This window comes from Bombyx mandarina, chromosome 17 (assembly GCF_030267445.1).
Source record: "Bombyx mandarina strain Sakado chromosome 17, ASM3026744v2".
In the NCBI taxonomy this organism is placed as follows: domain Eukaryota; kingdom Metazoa; phylum Arthropoda; class Insecta; order Lepidoptera; family Bombycidae; genus Bombyx; species Bombyx mandarina.
Genome location: NC_143223.1, coordinates 2,437,618 through 2,455,833, shown reverse-complemented (window position 1 = coordinate 2,455,833; position 18,216 = coordinate 2,437,618). Strand labels below are relative to the sequence as shown.

General features: G+C 37.1%; 4 protein-coding genes across 4 annotated transcripts; 2 read left to right on the top strand and 2 right to left on the bottom strand.

Moving 5' to 3' along the window:
• The first annotated feature begins 577 nt into the window (after positions 1 to 577).
• Positions 578 to 1,538, top strand: LOC114241408 (uncharacterized). Its single transcript, XM_028172236.2, has 2 exons — positions 578 to 794; positions 1,384 to 1,538. The coding sequence occupies exons 1-2, from the start codon at positions 578 to 580 to the stop codon at positions 1,536 to 1,538; spliced, it is 372 nt and encodes a 123-aa protein (XP_028028037.2).
• A 1,188-nt stretch (positions 1,539 to 2,726) lies between these two features.
• LOC114241292 (uncharacterized) lies at positions 2,727 to 5,692 on the top strand. The gene is made up of 3 exons (XM_028172077.2): positions 2,727 to 2,845; positions 4,317 to 4,561; positions 5,385 to 5,692. The coding sequence occupies exons 1-3, from the start codon at positions 2,739 to 2,741 to the stop codon at positions 5,663 to 5,665; spliced, it is 633 nt and encodes a 210-aa protein (XP_028027878.2). The 5' UTR covers positions 2,727 to 2,738; the 3' UTR covers positions 5,666 to 5,692.
• Positions 5,693 to 7,328: 1,636 nt separating this feature from the next.
• Positions 7,329 to 10,412, bottom strand: LOC114241308 (uncharacterized). The gene is made up of 4 exons (XM_028172094.2): positions 10,334 to 10,412; positions 9,312 to 9,435; positions 7,997 to 8,023; positions 7,329 to 7,443 (listed from the first exon to the last, which is right to left on the bottom strand). Exons 1-4 carry the CDS (start codon positions 10,410 to 10,412, stop codon positions 7,329 to 7,331), a joined length of 345 nt encoding a protein of 114 aa, XP_028027895.2.
• Positions 10,413 to 12,933: 2,521 nt separating this feature from the next.
• Positions 12,934 to 15,287, bottom strand: LOC114241424 (uncharacterized). The gene is made up of 4 exons (XM_028172258.2): positions 14,865 to 15,287; positions 14,301 to 14,419; positions 13,553 to 13,707; positions 12,934 to 13,130 (listed from the first exon to the last, which is right to left on the bottom strand). Exons 1-4 carry the CDS (start codon positions 14,998 to 15,000, stop codon positions 12,965 to 12,967), a joined length of 576 nt encoding a protein of 191 aa, XP_028028059.2. The 5' UTR covers positions 15,001 to 15,287; the 3' UTR covers positions 12,934 to 12,964.
• Between the last annotated feature and the right edge of the window lie 2,929 nt (positions 15,288 to 18,216).

Here is an 18,216-nt window from a genome sequence, read left to right as displayed (position 1 = left end):
TCGAAGAAAACAATTAACAACTTAATTTTAGCTGCAGAAAAAAACAGATTTCTCTTAAACCTGGGTGAGAATATAAAAATCGTTTTCTGAATATGAAACGATATTTCTTTGTCTATCAAATTAAGTTAAAACGATCATGACAGGACAACTTTTTTTAGGGGCCCAAACGCCCATAGAAAATGGGCATTGTCCTTTTAGTTGCTTTTTAAAAAAAAAAAAAATTTTCCCTTGTAGGCAGATGAGCATACGACCCACCTGATGGTGAATGGTTACCGTCGCCCATGGACTTCAGCAATGCCAGGGGCAGAGCCAAGCTGCTGCCTACCGCTTGATACTCTGCACAAGCCTCGTTTGAAGAAGGACATGTCATAGCGCTCGGAAAACACCGTGGAGGGGAGCTCATTCCATAGCCGGATGGTACGTGGCAAAAAAGACCTCTGGAAACGCACCGTGAATGACCGCAATGGCTCCAGGTAGTATGGATGAACTCTACTCCGAAAAAGACGTATATATTATTAGCGTCGGCATTCTCAATCTTTCTTTTTATTAACTCGCAGTGAACGTACGTTTCGCTCAAATGCTGTACACGGACACGAAATACCAAGTACTACGCGAAGAGATGATCAAAGCCAACACCCGAAACCTGGTATACCATTGTCGCGCTGATAAAACCGACTGCGACGCAGCCTTGGCCAAGATGCGTTATAAAGCTAGCAAGCACTTCTACGCGCTCGCCAAGGCTGTGGTAGACTATGTTAAGAATAAACGGCAAGCACGGCCCACTGGTTATGTTGGTGAGGATACGTTATTTTCTTTAAAGGCTCTGTTTAAATCTCAAACCCCATTACTGTTTAATTTCGCGCTTAAACAACAAAGCATAGAAGTAGTCCAGACTAAAATCCGTCGACGGCCACGAAAACTGTAGAGTATTCGAAATGTCAAAAATAATTTAATGATCACAGAAAAAATAAAACATTCCTCGTCCGCGACTATCGCTAAAGTGAAAATCCCATACACAGCGCGTCTCTACAGCCGCTGTTACCACGTATCATCCAGCTCTGTGTGCCTAGAACGAGTTTTCTAAAGTTCTCGATTGCGTGAAAGTTAACTCAAATTTGTATGGAGTTGAAACTTTTGCCTACATTTGCCGCTAGGGGCGCTGTTCCAACTGCATTTAAATTTAAGTTAACTTTTACATTTTCAATAGAGAACGTTAAAAAACTGGCACTAAGCACACTGGACTGATCTCACTATTTCCCGACCGATATGACCTTCTTAATCAAGGCTTTAGTCACTTCGAGGGCGTGCAGCGACTTTACCATGCCCACATGCTATTATCCATGCCACTGTTGCTGTTAATGAGTTCTTAAAAAATAATTCCAGGCACGGCGACGTTCTGCCAAGACAACATCTGTGTTCCGGACACCGATCCACCGATCGTGATAGGAGGATGTTACACGCTGGTCTCCTGCGGCGGGAACCAAACCTGGCACCTGGACCCTGTTGTCTACAAGAAAAAGAAATCTAGAATGTTTTAGTTCAATACAGATTTTAAAGAAAATAAAATTTAATATAAAGTCTATTGAACTGCGAACTCTTTTCTCAAACACACTGGTGATTAAAATGGGCTTCCGAATTCCAAACCTTGGTCTTGATGACCGAGTTTGTTATGACTTTGATCTTATCGGTGTCAAGTTACAGGGTCACCTAGATTAGAGGCTCCAGTTTAGAAACTCCAATCTAGAGAATTCCTGAAATATTCATCAAAATCGAATCAAATACAGGGAATATAGACACATGACTTTTATTTGTATATAAATTGGATCTTGGTAATTAATTATTCACGTATACCCTTAAGAAAGACGACTCTGTGGCACTACGGCCTTATGGATTCGGTTTAGACTTCGATTTTTACTGGTGGTAGGACCTCTTGTGAGTCCGCGCGGGTAGGTACCACCGCCTAGCCTATTTCTGCCGTGAAGCAGTAATGCGTTGCGGTTTGAAGGGTGGGGCAGCCGTTGTAACTATACTTGAGACCTTAGAACTTGTATCTCAAGGTGGGTGGCGCATTTACGTTGTGGATTTCTATGGGCTCCAGTAACAACTTAACACCAGGTGGGCTGTGAGCTCGTCCACCCATTTAAGCAATAATAAAAAATAATAAAAGAATAGTATTACTTCATCTTCAACAGGCTCGAATGGTCCTTGACTTTGTTTTTGTTAATTTCACATTTGGCGTGTCTTAACTAAAAATATCACTCCATTCTAGTCCCAGACCAGTCCCATAGTCCCAGAGGTGGCTTTAGCTATGATGCAGGGCTTGCACACGGGCGCAGCATTGTTACGAGGCGCCGGCTTCAGCCGTGTCAATTACCCAATTACTTATGTACCTATTCTATTTTGACCGCGCGCATCCTAGAAAGCGCTACCAAAGACTGTTGTTGGTAACTCATCAGCACTCGTGCCTCATTACTAGCATCTCCAAGTACCCAGACCACATTGACCGTATCTTGACCCAATATATTAAACGCACTCCGTCAGAGCCGAGTCAAGAAGCAACTAGCTAATTGAAAACATAAATTCGTAATCCACAGGCAAGTTAAAACAAAAAGTAACATCGCACCTGTTCCATTGTTCAGATAACTTGAAGTTTCATTGTAATTTAACCTATAAAAGGATTAATCTCTAGCGAATTGACGTCTTCGTCGATATAAGGCACTGTCGAAGTATGCTATGAAATGTTCGCAAACATGGATTCACGTATAATATATGTAATTAAATACGTTTTAATTTTACATGCTTTGTGCGTTAAGGCTGAAATACGAAATGGTGGTATCATGAACAAGTAAGTAACCATGTTTTTTAATAACCGTTTCATATAAAACCCCTGTCTGTTCTCTGTGACCTTAGCTACTATACGTCCACTTCAGCCAAACATGGTAGTTTGACTGTCATACGATCTCGCAGACAACACAAAATGAACACCGCCAATCATTTTGAAACATGGGATCTGAATTTTATGCTTCAGAGCGGAATGCATCACTGTTTTGCGGCATAAATAGCTAGTAGGATCATGGTGGACCCGTAGGGGCTCACAAAACCTCCAGTATTTATGTAACTTTATATTTTCTGCTCTGATTACACAATGTTACTCCTTAATTGTGGAATTCGTTAGGTCTTACGTATTTCATAACTATACTGATAGCCTTGAGAGGCTATATCAGCTTTACCCTAGCGTGTAAGTGAGTTCTCTGGGCTCAAACTGGAGGTGTTGTTAATACTGGCCCTAGCAAGAATAGTGCTTCGTAGAATCTACCACCGTATCGGAAACGCGACCCACTGAGAAGATCTGGCGAGAAACTCTGCGTCTGTGTGATAGGCCATGACAACTTAACCTTATATTTTCGAATAATGCCGGTGGATACACAGTGGCGTCCATTCTCCGTACTCCTCAAACCTCTCTAGTGCACAACGTATAGAAGCATACAGACAGTATTTTTAGCAGGGTATTATTCCACAAGTGTCCGTGTTTTGATGACAACAAGATATAATAGAATTGCCATGTACCAATGGTAGTTTTTTTTTTTCCTACCTATGCTGATAGTCTTGAGAGGTTCAGCTTCGCCCTAACATGATGGTGAGGTCACGGGGTTCAAGTCGGAGTGTTGCTAATACTGGTCCTAGTAAGAGCAGTGCGTCGCAGAATCTACCACCGGATCGGAAACGCGACCCACTGAGAAGATCCGGTGAGAAACTCAGTGGGCTGTGTCTGTGGGTTACAATTGCCGTACTCACTTTACTAAGTTATTAATTGTTCCGAACTACAGCTGAACATAAGCCTACAAAATTTCAGAGTTACCAATTAAACAAATATCCGATACTCATAAATTCTGTCCTAACTAGACAAACAAACTAAAAGGAAGATCAAACTTGTAATATTTACTCTGGCAGTCTGACAATACATTTACTACGCTGCGTCTCAGATACAACAATTTTATATTTTGAACAAACTAGAGGCCAAGTGACGTCACAAGAGTACTTCCTAAAGCTAGGTTCGGAATCAAACTTACGTAATCTCATAAACATAGTGCTTTCTAGGGTTTCTACGAGCTGTTGACACAAAACCACTTTTACGGCTTAAGTACGCGTTTTATATTCCTCATAAGTTTATTTCCAACGTTTTGAAAACTATCGAATGCTACGAATACTTAACGTGCTCACTAACGACCAGTAAAGCCAGTAACGATCAGTATTGGAAACATTTGCATAAAAACGGCAATTCAAATAATAAGTATTCTCATTTGTTTTTCTGACAGGCTAATCAAAGTTAAACCTGTAGGGCCTGATTTCGCCAAGGTATTCGTGCCTCTGACCGAAATCCCACCTCCCTTGAGACCGCACACTCACAGCCCCTCCGGGAGACGACACTTCGAAGACTGCGGAGACAAGCCTAAAGCCAAGGAAGTCGACGAAGGAGCAAAAGTAGAGTTTTTCGGAGAATATTATGACGATCACGTATCTAAAACTGTGGCTACTGTTATTATACCGGACCACATCGATCGTGAGTAAAATGAAATCTAATATTATCTTCATTCACTGTCAGAGTTTAGTACACAGGCTTGGTTGGGGCGCTGGTCTGCAGTATGCTTTTGTTTCACCAAGGCAATTTAAACTTTAACCCCACGTCACGAGGTCCGCCCATCGAAGTTCTTAAGCTGGTTTTGGTACCAGGTGAACTCACTTCATACTCAGTAGCTACGCAACTTTACAATATTATTACTTGTCACAAATCGCTTTAAACTTTCCTCTCTACACTCATCATCATCATTATCATCATCATTATCATCATCATCAGCCCACAGTCGTCCACTGCTGGAAATAGGCCTCTCCCAATCCACACTACTGAGCCTTTTGCCCATCATTTATTTTACCACGTTCAGCTTAGACAGCTTAGGACAGGTGTGGATAATATATAATCATGCATATAATTGTCCGGGTGAACCATCGACTTAAAGCGGCCACAACAAATAACGAACTAGAAAGAACATACACGATTTATCTCCCAACATCCCACCCGCAGTTTTCAGTCTACCCCCGACCATGGCGCTTGGCAAAAAAAAAATATCAAAATCATGATTTGATCCTTTTAGTTTAAAAAACAAAATGATGCTCCTACTTGCTTTAAATAGTTTCAAAAGTATCAATATTCTTAAAAAATATGACATAGCCCTTAAATAACTGTGTGTAGCTCACCCATTAAGCTACGAACGCTAAACGTTAACGAGTAACTCTTTACTTCACAGTTCAACCATGTATGATTTTTTTTCTATACGCTCCGTTTTCCTCTCAAAATATAATTGGTGTAATTCGTTCATTTTCTTCAGGCAAACATTTCGAGGTGACAACTTCAGTTCCCTATCTGACCGTCGGGCCGATCGAAGCTATCGGATACCACCCAAGCACGATCAGCAGCGAGCACCCTCGTGAGTGCGAGAAAATCTACCAAGAGCATCTAGCGGAGCTTTACTCCGATGAGACGGCTGACTACTCGGAAGAGTCGCTGGAGATGGCCCGAATGCCACTCTTCCCTCAGGACATCCCGCCACAGTCAGTGGAAGAACGCATGGATAAAATGTACAGCGACATTAACGATGGCAAGCGGTAGTCAATAGCACGGTTTTACGTTAATCTTTTTTATACTTTTTATATGCGATTACAATGTTGTCAATTACAATGTTTTTTCATTGAGTCAATCAAACGTATTGATATGTTTTTTTCTTTTAACAAATCACATGCAATCTGGAATCAAACCGAATTACGTTTAAATTTGGGAATCAGAGATAGATAAACATACTTATAGACTTTTTTATTTATTTATTGCTTAGATGGGTGGACGAGCTCATAGCCCGCCTGGTGTTAAATGGTTGCTGGAGCCCATAGACATCTACGACGTAAATGCGCCACCCACCTTGAGTGGGTGATCTCAAGTATAGTTACAACGGCTGCCCCACCCTTCAAACCGAAACGCATTACTGCTTCACGGCAGAAATAGGCAGGGTGGTGGTACCTACCCGCGCGGACTCACAAGAGATCCTACCACCAGTAATTACGCAAATTATAATTTAACGTTAAAATAAACACATATATGTCGAAGAAGCCACAATTATTAACACCATAGTCAGACATCATAGGGGCGAATAGGGTGATCGAGCTTAGCAGACGAAACGTATGACAGTTCTTAGGACGGAGGCACCGCTCTTCAAGAAGGCCGGTTGGTAAGTGTGTAATGGCGTCTATGCGTCTCCATAGGCTAGGCTCTGTCGTAGCATGAAGTTAGCCGAGTTCCGATACCGCAATCGTGCTGCCATCTCTCGGGAATCGTGCTGCGTTTCGTTTAGCTACCAAACTAATGACCATCTCTGACGTATAAATATTAAACGTTCGGAAATGAAGTAACAAACTTGTCCATCACACGAATGTTTTCTCGATATCCAAATCGAAGCTTCTATCTAGCGACATCAACTGCTATACGATCTAGTCAGTAATTAATTAACTATTACGTATGCGTATAGTATATAATCGAAATACGACAAACACCCATGAGTGCGTCTATTTTTTTTAACTAAAAAATTACCGACTATTGGATTTAAGCCGTTTGTTTTAGAATCACGTAATTTTCCATAATAATTTCAATTAGTTTACACAACATACACATAAGCTTATAGGTAATTTGTGCACGATAGGATTCGAGTTTAATCTTTGTTACTGATATTTGAGTGTGCCTGCTCTCCGGAATGCTCAGAGTAATTGTTTAAGATGAACCCATCATCTCGTTTTTACCATCGCACCGCCCGCCACCGGAGTAGAATTCATCCATACTATCTACAACCACTGCGTTCATCCACAGTGCGTTCCCAGAGATCTTTTTTGAATGACATGTCCTTCTTTAAACGAGGCTTGTGGAGAGTACTTAACGGTAGACAGCAGCTTAGCTCTGCCCTGACAATGCTGGCGTCTATGGGTTACGGTAACCTCTCACCATCAGGTGGGCTGTATGCTCGTCTATCTACAAAGGCAATTTAAAAAAAACTAATCTTGTATCATGTATCTGAGTCAGGTGAGTATTTAAAAAAAAGAGAAATTGCGGTACAAAAGCCATGAGCAACATAATGATAGATGAAAGCATGCGACTTCAGGCGAAGTGTCTGAAGAGTTGTATGTAACAAAACTGATAATACTGATGCTACTAAATGAAACGTTCAATAGTCAACAGTAATTTATTGATAAAATAAACTTAATTACTAAGTAAATATTAGATTAATGTCCGACTACACTGGTCCCGCTTGAAGATTGTATTTATTTGGTAATTTAACGTCTTTATCTTTTTCGTCGAATATTTCTTCCGTGTCGTCGTCATCAAAATCATCGATGTCTAAAGTATTTCTGGAAAAAAAGAAGAAATCAATGTTTTTTTCCTTTTTTTTCTTTATGGCAATAGTTTTAACTTTATGCCAGTTTCGAAATCACTGTTCATATTGTAGGTACGAAAGAAGTCGTTTTGAATTAAGAATTCATTATCGTTTTTTTTTTTTCTGGTAAACTCAACCATCGAGGAAATAAAAAATTAGGATGCCATACTAAACCGTGATTTAAACAAAACGGGCATGAAATTAAATCGCCAAGCTATTTTCAAATTATTAGGTTTTTTATCATCAGGCTTTTGACTTCTGAATCGTGAAGATATAATCTTTTGTACGACATGTTACATAGGCATTTTGCATTAAAAAATTACTTTAATTAATTACATAATCTATTTTAATATATTTTATAATTATTTTAATTTTAATTATAAACATTCCTCAAAAGTATCATAGGTACCATTTGAAAAAAGTTTCACGCAAAAATCTAAAACCATGAAGGTTCTATGTCAATTTCATACTTTAACCCCTAGTACTAATCTAAACTACTTAATAAATAAATATAATAAAAAACTCACTTATTCCAGTCCATTTTGTGCCGTTTCCTGAAACAAAGTTTTATGTAACTTAATTTACAATGCAACTTCCTTAAATAATACTCATTATAATAGTCATTTTATATAACCCATGTTTTTATTGCATAATGGAAAGGCATCGTTCTGGTCGACGTTATTTGAAATGTAATTTATTATTGAATGAAACAAAAACCCGTGTGCCTTTGAACTAACATAAACCAAACTCAATAATATCTCTCTCGTCTACTATAATATAAATGTTAACTTGAATGTTAATAAAAATTCTCGCCGGATCTTCTCAATGGGTCGCGTTTCCGATCCGGCGGTAGATTCTGCGAAGTAGGGCCAGTGTTAGCAACACTTCCGGTTTGAGCCCCGAGTAGGCTACACGCTAAGTTGAAGCTGAAATAGCCTCTCAAGGCTATCAGTATAGGTAGAAAAAAAAAGACCTAAAATGTTATTGACTGTTAAGTAACCTTTTTTTTAATGTATTTATGGGCATTCATTAACTGAATTAATTGGGTACTAATTGGGAATTTTACATAATTATCAGCTTAGTCGATTAGACCATGGCCCGTCTGATGCTTAGTGTCAATGACGTCGACTAACTTGAATCTTTATGGAATGGAGCAGAAATAGCATGAACCCAAATGCAATCTATCTGATCTCGGAACATTAACCATTGCCGCTTTTTTTTCCCTATCTGTTCGCTGGTAACCTAAGGTCTATTCCAGCTACACCCGGATGGGCTAGACGCTTTCATTAATATGTTAGCGAAACGTCTATAAAACCTCATCGGAAATTACAGATTTTAGGTAAACTAGTGGCCCCGCAGTAGTCGAGATTCGACTATAATTAATTGAAATTATAAGTTTAAACATTAATATGGTTCTATTGTCAAACACGATTATAATTCGATAATATAATCACAGTAGTCTCCAAAACTACACTTTAAATCAATAATATTAAAGACCAACAATATTAATCTATTTTCAATTCGACCACAGAATTTAAACAATAACAAAAGTTTCCCAATTGACAGTAAACAAAGAGTACATTTTTATGTAGGTGTTGTGTCAAATACATGGTAGTGTGTGTAATGTTTTCTTTATTGATTTAAAGTATCAATTAAGCATTATTTAAAAAAAAATATTAGCATTGTGCACTCCTTCTCTATATTCTCTATAAGTGTAAGAAATTTCATACTCCTCCGTCCGAGCAATTTTCGTAAAAAAGGGTACAAAGTTTTTGCTTCACGTATTAATATATTGATTTTGTTTCAACATCGTCGAGCCGTCGATGTGTTTAACATATTTACCGATTAGTAGCAATATAGTCTTGGTCCATGTATTCCTCTGAGACTTCCACAGAGAGGGGCTGTCCCCTGTGATCTTGCAAGATACCGAAGTACCGCGGTGCTCGAGTCACAGAAAACAATAGTCCTGGAAATTTGTTAGCACATTTTGAGCTGTTTTTTATGTTAGGCACATTAGCTACGGAAGCATAATAACATATTTCGCATAATTCATATTAATAATAACCAAAATAAAATAAAATCATACTATGGCTTTCGTTATTAGAGATTAGCTAAACATCGAACTATATTTGGATAACTAATAACTACCTAAAACAAAATACATTTCACAACAAAATTCAAATTCGTTCAGGAGTTAAGGTGACGACCGACTAACAACTTGAAATGTTTTTGGAGGGAAAAACAGATGTCCATTTGTTATTTTTCACAATAGAACCCTTGAATGGAAATTACTAAAAGAATTATTGAATAACTACTACGCTGTTTGAATTCAAACTACCTTAATTTTATTTCCTTTATGCTATTTTTTAAGTGTTTTAAAAACATTTTTTTGATCATTTTATTAACCACTTCGGGCCAGAGAACATTCTTTTACTGGTGGCAGGACCTCTTATGAGTCCGCACGGGTAGGTACCACAACCCTGCTTATATCTGCCGCGAAGCAGTAATGTGTTTCGGTTTGAAGGGTGGGGCAGCCGTTGTAACTATACTAAGACCTTAGAACTTATAACTCAAGGTGGGCGGTGACATTTACCTTGCACATGTCTATGGGCTCCGGTAACCACTTAACACCAGGCGGGCTGTGAGATCGTCCAGCCACCTAAGCAATAAAAAATAATTGAAAAGAAAACATGCCACAGTACGAGAACGGTATGGGTAGGGTGTAGATAAGAGACGTATGCTCCTCCTACTCACAACACTAAGGACAACATTTACGACAATGTACCGATACTTATATACATATATGTATGTATCTAAACGTGTTATAGTGAAAAATAAAATAAACAATATCTTTAGAAACGTACCATCATCGACCGCCCAAATGCTTCTAAAACTTAAAAACAATATCAAAACAATCAACAAAGTTAATTTAACTTCACTCATTTCTAAAACTTATACTTATTAAGAATTATAAAAAGACAACAAGTTGATTAGAACACGAATTAAAATTCTTTGAATTTTCCTGATGATTTTATGAAAATGCTTATTCGTAAATCATTATACAGGTTGGACGTGAATTGAAAATTGTAATTAGAATCATAAAATGCTTTTTGTAAATTTTCCAGACTTCGTGCAACAACTTCCTTCGTCGGGCTTATTTGCAAAACATGGGTTTGTTTGCAAAAAGCATGTATTGTTCATATTAATGGAGATTATTATTGTGTTTTATAGTAACACGTGATTAATGAGTTTACATTTAACTAAACATTAATTTAAAACCGTAAATAAATTGATGCAGCTACAACCATTAAGAATGTTCAAGCATTATGTTACTTTCGCTCACTCTATCTCTCTTAAATATATTTTTTTTGTGATTTCAAAATAACTATACAGTCACAATCTTTAAATTGTTGAAGGGTCATCAAAATTATATTCAATCCGAAAACGCGTAAAGAAAAAGAAATTGAGAGTTTGCCAAAATATTTGGGCAGATCGGTCCAAAAGAAACAATAGGTTTAAGTCGTTGTGACCTAAAGAATAAAACGTCCGGTACATTCGTATGTAGCGATGCACCGGTGTTCGAATCCCGCAGGCGGATACCAATTTTTCTAATGAAATACGTACTCAACAAATGTTCACGATTGACTTCCACGGTGAAGGAATAACATCATGTAATAAAAATCAAACCCGCAAAAATTATAATTTGCGTAATCACTGGTGGTAGGACTTCTTGGGAGTCCGCAGGGGTAGGTACCACCACCTCGCCTATTTCCGCCGTGAAGCAGTAATGCGTTTCGGTTCGAAGGGTGGGGTAGCCGTTGTAACTATACTGAGATCTTAGAACTTATATCTCGAGGTGGGTGGCGCATTTACGTTGTAGATCAATCAAAGCAATAAAAATAAAAAAAATAAAAAAAAAGTTGAGAAGGCGTTTACATAAACACCTGGAGAGCCTAATGCTCAACAACTTGTAAAGGCAATAAACTAACTAATATCATGAGGTCAGAGAATAAACGTTTTATTTAAATAACATAGGTAATAAAGTACGCTCAAGAACTACTTGCGTTTCCATTTAGATTTTATTCAAATTATATTTGTATTAGGTATTATATTATAGTGCTCGAAATCGAATTTTAAAATATTCAATACTAAATTTTAATCATAATTATTTATTAATAATTATTTATTATTGTATTTATGGGCAGAACTTGACATTTCGACCCTTGGCACCTTTTGTAACATAAACTATTATTACAACTGTTAATAGAAAGTAGTGTGATTTGAAAGAAATAAAGAGTTTCCCGCCGGATCTTCTGTGGGTCGTGATTCCGATGCTGTAGTAAATTTTGCGAATCACTGCTCTTGCTAGGACTAGTGTTAGCAAACTCTCTCAAGTTGAGCCCTTGAGCACACGTACCCGTCAGGACGTAGCAGGAATAGCTCCCTAGACTACCGACGAATAGGTAGAGGAAAAAAGAAATAAATATTGGCAACTCTTTAAATATGAAAATCGTGGTAAGTGCCCTTTAAATAACAGTGTGAAGAAAGTAAAATGATTAAAAAAAACCCTTCTGCGATTATTTTTTTCCTACCTAATCTTTGGTAGTTTAGGGGTTTATTCCAAGTACGTGCGGACGGGTAGGCGAGCTCACGGTGCAAGAATTTGCTAACAATAATCCTATTTTCTTAATCTCACTTCCTCCCGATCCACTAACGGTGCTTCTAGGTACTTCAAGCACCGGTCACCGTTCTCGTCGAACCCGTCGCTTGCGACGAAGGGCTCGACGAGTAAATTAGTTTCCGATCCAGTTGTAGATTCTGCGAAGCACGACTCTTCCTAGGGTTCGTGTTAGCATCGTCGTCAGGTTTGAGCCCCGCGAGCTCACCTACTAGTTACGGTTACGCTGGAATAGCCGCTCCAGGCTACCAGCTTAGGTAGGAAAAAAATAATAATAATAATCTCGCTGGCACTATTGCGAGGAAATCACTCGCCCTCGGATAATTCGAAAGGGTAATAACCGGATCTTTTCAAACTATCATAAGATTTAAGTACACAGGAAATAATCTAATAAATAAAATTATTCTGTCCGTGTGTTGTATATAGGGAAGATCCGATATGTTAGGGAACTCCTAAACGGCTAGACCGATTTTGATGATTTTTTTTTTTTGTGTGTGTTCCAGTGAGTTCGTTATTGATTTAGATTCACAATTCGGTATTGTAATAACGTTTTTCTAATAGAATTTTCTTCAAAACGGTCTAAATTGTTATAAAAAAGTCCTTATTCAAAAAAGTTGTAATTTTCAGATATACGACGTGTATACAGTTAAGGTCTATCGGGACCAGTAGCCTTTTTTTCTTTGATATTTTTATTAATCGTCACCTATGCGGCTTACGTTCTGAAATTTACTAACAAATAATTAATCTCTGCCAATGTCTCAAAGTTTAACAAAAAAAAGACAAGCAATTTATTCAATTCATTTATTTTTTAACATCTTTAGTAGAACAGGTTTCCTTCGCCACCCCACAATCTTCTGCCGCCATATCCGATCAGATCCTGCCTCAAAGAGTTGTACTTCTTAAAGAACAACTTCTTCAGAATGCGCTTACGACGTTTATCTTCTTTCAAGCAAGACTCCAGCTTGTCCATACACACATCTTCTCTGAAATTAATTGACAAGACATATCACACCAGTACGCGAAATCATACCAGTTTTGACAATATTTTTTTCCTACCTAAGCTGATAGCCTTAGAGGCTATTTCAGCGTAACCGTGGCTAGTAGGTGAGCTCACGGGACTCAAACCTGATGACGTTGCTAACACGAACCCTAGCAAGAGCCGTGCTTCGCAGACTCTACCAGCGGATCGGAAACGCGACCCACTGAGAAGATCCGTCGAGAAACTCAGTGGGCTGTGTCTGAGAGTTAATTTACTCGTCGAGCCCTTCGTCGCAAGCGACGGGTCCGACGAGAACGGTGACCGGTGCTTGAAGTACCTAAAAGCACCGTTAGTGGATCGGGAGGATCCGAGATGACGTGAGTTTTGACATACGAAATATTTTTCAATAGAGTTATAAAATCTTACTTGTAATTTTGATCCAGCAACAACTTAATTGGTTCAGTTTTAGTAAACTTATCAGGAAGCCGAGACCCTGGGGGCATTTTAGTTAATTCCTTCATTATACCCATTATTGTATTTTCTAATTGGGCCAATTTAGGTACCATCAGCCTTTTGATAACCTAAAAGGAACAAAAAAAGCAGTCGTGTAGTAAAGTAAAACATTCATAGTTATGGCGTGTGTGCATTGTTTACTTATTGTAAGCTAATTATCAAACGCGGAACATTATATATGTATTGATAATATATGATTGAGTGTACGTATAAATTCGCGAGGGAAAAAAAAGGGTGAGATCGCAGTAATATAGTATGATATAAAGTGTTTTTTTTTTAAATATTATTTTTCAGTAGCTAATTGGTCGTTGAACTCGTAGGTAATAATTTCGGTCGTGACATTTTTTAAAGCATCCAAATATTTATCGCCATAATTTTATCGTTGAAACGGCCACCCTCATTGGACAATGGATACCGTAATCCACAGGGATCTCGTGTATATTTTGAACGGAGCCGGCAATCCGGCCGATCAAAAAGTAATTTAATTTCTTTTAATCCTGTAAGCAAAGGCAAAATCGACACAAGCGTTGACGTTCATCTTGAAAATGCAGAAAAGAATCTTAGCGCCATAAATTTGACAGTGACTGTTTAAGTGTCACTTCAGCACTAGATCCATTAGATCAGAGTCTTTAGACATCACAACGCGAATAGCGGTACACACCTTCCCACATTTGTTTCCAGTTTTGCACGGGGTTCGAAATCTCCTGCCTAGATCCATGGTAGGCAAATTCTGAATTTGTGTGATTATGTTCGAAAATGTACCAGTTGCTGTATTTTGAGCTGAAAATATTTTCAAAAGCTACAATTTTACATTTAATTATATATTAAAAATACCTTCAAAATTGACGTTCTTTTATTTTTTACTGCGCTTTATTTTAATATGACTTTATTTTAATTTTAATATTATTTTATTTATCATTTTAATAATTTCACTTTTCATAACTTCGTAACTATTGAATGAACGAAAATTTGGTACCGTGTATCGGATAGTAGTCACTTTTCAAATTCGAAAAAGCTTGCAATACATACTGTATAACAGAACAACTATAACTACATATATAATTATAATTTGAGAACTCGGGATTATTCAAATTCGACCTTATGACTCTCATGTCAACGGATCTTTATATTTATATGTATTTGTTATATTATGTATGGTTTGTTACAATTCGGTAAAAGGAAATGAGTAAAGGTACTTACTAATACAATAGGGAAAAAAACTTACCCATTTTACTTTTTTTCGACTTACTACCCCTACCGTTGTCTGGTTTATTATATTCATCGGAATTCTTACTACTGTTAACTAAAACTAACATATAAAACAGAAAGATACCTAAATAAGCAACTCGTTGCAAAAGCATTGTGGTAAAAACGTCTACTGATTACAACGTTTTAATTCAGAAGGAAACAGTATTTTTGGCTAAGCAATATGTTTGCCAAACATTACGAGCGGAAATGCATTGGTTTCGATCGAACAATGATTGTAATTCTTATTAAAGATTGTTTACAAATTATGCAACAATACAATTTATCGATACGTTTCTTTTTCTAACGCTTTTGTTGTAAGCTATGCTGGATTTAACTTAAAATTCAAGCAATTACCGCAAGAATTAACAATGTGTGAATATTTTGTCAGTTCGTAAGACAACTGATTTAATAAATTATTAAGTTCAGCTTTTTTTTTCCTACCTAAGCTGAGAGCCTTGAGAGGCAATTTCAGCGTAACCTTAACTATAGTAGGTGAATTCACGGGGCTCAAACCTGACGACGTTGCTAACATGAACCCTAGCAAGAGCCGTGCTTCGCAGAATCTACCACCGGATCGGAAGCGCGACCCGCTGAGAAGATCCGGCAAGAAACTTAGTGGGCTGTGTCTGAGGGTTAATTTACTGGTCGAGCCCTTCGTCGTAAGCAACGGGTTCGACGAGAACGATGACCAGTGCTTGAGGGACCTAAAAGCACCGTTAGTGTATCGGGAGGATCGGAAATGGCGTATTTGGGGTGACGTCGACTGCTTTATATTCTGTCCGCAGGATCGGGAATGTAATTACCGGCGGCCACCATAAGAGGGTTCTCGTGTCGTGCCGCTTTATCGAAGTGTAGTTCAGCCTGGACGCCTATTACATATCCATAATATAGCAATCCCATATATTTATCTTTCAACCTAAACATTATGAGAGGAAGATCTGTCCGTTATATTCAATCAGTTAGCAAAGTACAATACAAAATGTATACTTAATTAAAGTAAACATATCAATACCACGAACTTTCTTACATAAGTACACGTACATTATTACTCTTTAGGAAAAAAATTTTTTTAGCAGTTACTGATTTCGACCAGAAATAGAAAGAGGACACCGTAGTACAGCAATCAAGGTTTCTCATAATCAAGGTGATATTATGCATCCAAGCTAACAGTTGGATAGCCATAACAATAAAAAAAAACATCTCTAGCGTTCTACACGAAAGCCAAATCCATACTCGAATGGAGACGATTTATAAATACGTTGTAAGATTTTCTAAGGACACAAATATAGGCAAAACCCTCATTTAATCTCTTAAGATCCCATTAATCTATAATAATATATAAATCTACAGTGGTTTTTACGGGTGTTCCGTTATAAATATGCATCCGATTGACTTGAAACTTAGTATCCATGTATATAATACATGTACTTAATGGATAGGCTAATATTTATATGTGTTGGACTCCCTAATAATAATGACAATAAAGAATAATGTTAATTTTAAATGCGCAGCGAAGCGGGCGAGTACGACTCGCTTAATATTATAATGCCATTCAAGCCCATCCAATTACTTATATTCCAAAACGTCAATGCTTTTTGGCGGAAACGCGATTAGTGAAATTATGTGAATCGTTTAATTTTGTTAATTTTCTATTTCTTCGGGCTTAAACGTGTAATAATTTAGCTAAAGTGCATAAGTGTGACATATAAAAAAAATTAAACATGTGTGCAATTCACACGTGTTAGAAGTGAAACCTTCAAAAATTAAAATACAATTATTCTAAATGTCTATATGTAAAATTTTGTCATTTGTAAATAATTGTAAATCATCTTATAAAGTATGAGGTAGCGCCCTCTGCGAATCGATATTTTAACGTCACGTATAATCCTAAATTGAAATTCACTACAATAGGTTTCATACGCACGTTAGTATTAAAAAATCTCATAGGTGGCGCTGTATTAAAATTTTTCGACACTTCCGTTGCATACCTGCGTGACGTTACATCTGTAAAAAATTTACCCTCATGCGCCTAAAGAAGTTTCACTTCAAAAAATGCGAGGGTTGTAATTTAACGCATTCTTTCAAACAATTCATTGAGGTCTCAATATATTTTTTTCCCCTTTTTCTTTTTAGTTTTTACATATGCCATTATATGAAAAGTAATGAAGCGTAACGATATAAATTTAATTTGAAAATATATCCTAATAAAACTGATTTGTAGAAAATTGAATGAAGTTTTTGAAAATATCCGAAAACCCATATTAAGCGAGTTTAGTTTTATTTACCCACAATTGTGCAATTGTGTTAAATACATGCCAAATAGTTAATAACCCTACATTATTAAGATTTTGAACTGGAAGAAACACTAAATTTATAAAATATAACAATTCACACACCTTCGCTTCTCGTACAACCGTCATTAAATAAAAATAATAATAATATTAATAATGGTTGGTTCGAAGTACATATCAGTTGAATGGAATATTTTTTTATTCAACTGATAATTATTTTTAATATATGTGTCTTTTTTATTTTATTGGTGTTGGTAATTTTAAGAATGTTTCAATGATACTATGTAATAGACATGTGTAAGTAATGCGAGTGATATTACTCCGGTAATATTACTCTACGATGTAATGGAACATCACACATTACGCGAAGGAAACAAACATCACACTATCACCCAACATGTTTCTTTCTTTGTCGTGTAATGTTGCATATTACACGAACGGAACCGAGCGAACGAGACAGACCGATCGACCAAAATAAATGAGCAAGCGACACGGAATTATTCCTAGTGATTTTGAACCGTATGCTCTGGCCGCTAGGTACATTTTTATACCTATGGTACGTCTGAATTTTAATATAGGTATTTGTGTTTATATTTTTCATGCGGCCAGCCAGTAGTTCCCCGCAAGTAGTTACTTAATTTTTAATTCGCAACTTTTGTAAAATCGCTAGTCGCTCGTAATTGTTTAGTAATATTTCATATTAATTTTTGTGTTTGAATTACTTAAGCACTTGTTTGAAAATAGTTTTATTATTTGTTTTAATGCGTGTTTAATAAGTGAAAGAAAGAACGGCGTCTAAATGAAAGTACAGTCCTCTTTGGATGCACTTTGAGGAGACCGCGCCGAAACAATGCATCTACTGCTCTCGTATATTAACATTATTGTCGAGCTCAATTTGCAGTCTAAGTCGCCATATGAAATCCGTTCATCCCGCAATAAATTATATTAAGTAAAAAATAAAATTATTCTATTATTAAGTAAGTCAATCTCTGTCAAGTAATTTAACAGTGTATTACAATACAAAGTTCATACTTTGTA

Excerpts from the sequence above, each read along its gene's own strand:
- LOC114241292 (XM_028172077.2), top strand. The coding sequence starts at position 2,739 with ATGTTCGCAAACATGGATTCACGTATAATATATGTAATTAAATACGTT. Across the intron at positions 2,846-4,316 it reads AATGGTGGTATCATGAACAA|GCTAATCAAAGTTAAACCTG; the intron begins GTAAGTAACCAT and ends TTTTTCTGACAG. Across the intron at positions 4,562-5,384 it reads TATACCGGACCACATCGATC|GCAAACATTTCGAGGTGACA; the intron begins GTGAGTAAAATG and ends CATTTTCTTCAG.
- LOC114241408 (XM_028172236.2), top strand. The coding sequence starts at position 578 with ATGCTGTACACGGACACGAAATACCAAGTACTACGCGAAGAGATGATC. Across the intron at positions 795-1,383 it reads ACGGCCCACTGGTTATGTTG|GCACGGCGACGTTCTGCCAA; the intron begins GTGAGGATACGT and ends AAATAATTCCAG.
- LOC114241308 (XM_028172094.2), bottom strand. The coding sequence starts at position 10,412 with ATGAGTGAAGTTAAATTAACTTTGTTGATTGTTTTGATATTGTTTTTA. Across the intron at positions 9,436-10,333 it reads CATTTGGGCGGTCGATGATG|GACTATTGTTTTCTGTGACT; the intron begins GTACGTTTCTAA and ends ACAAATTTCCAG. Across the intron at positions 8,024-9,311 it reads GACTATATTGCTACTAATCG|GAAACGGCACAAAATGGACT; the intron begins GTAAATATGTTA and ends ACTTTGTTTCAG.
- LOC114241424 (XM_028172258.2), bottom strand. The coding sequence starts at position 15,000 with ATGCTTTTGCAACGAGTTGCTTATTTAGGTATCTTTCTGTTTTATATG. Across the intron at positions 14,420-14,864 it reads GTCGAAAAAAAGTAAAATGG|CTCAAAATACAGCAACTGGT; the intron begins GTAAGTTTTTTT and ends AAATATTTTCAG. Across the intron at positions 13,708-14,300 it reads CTGGAAACAAATGTGGGAAG|GTTATCAAAAGGCTGATGGT; the intron begins GTGTGTACCGCT and ends TGTTCCTTTTAG.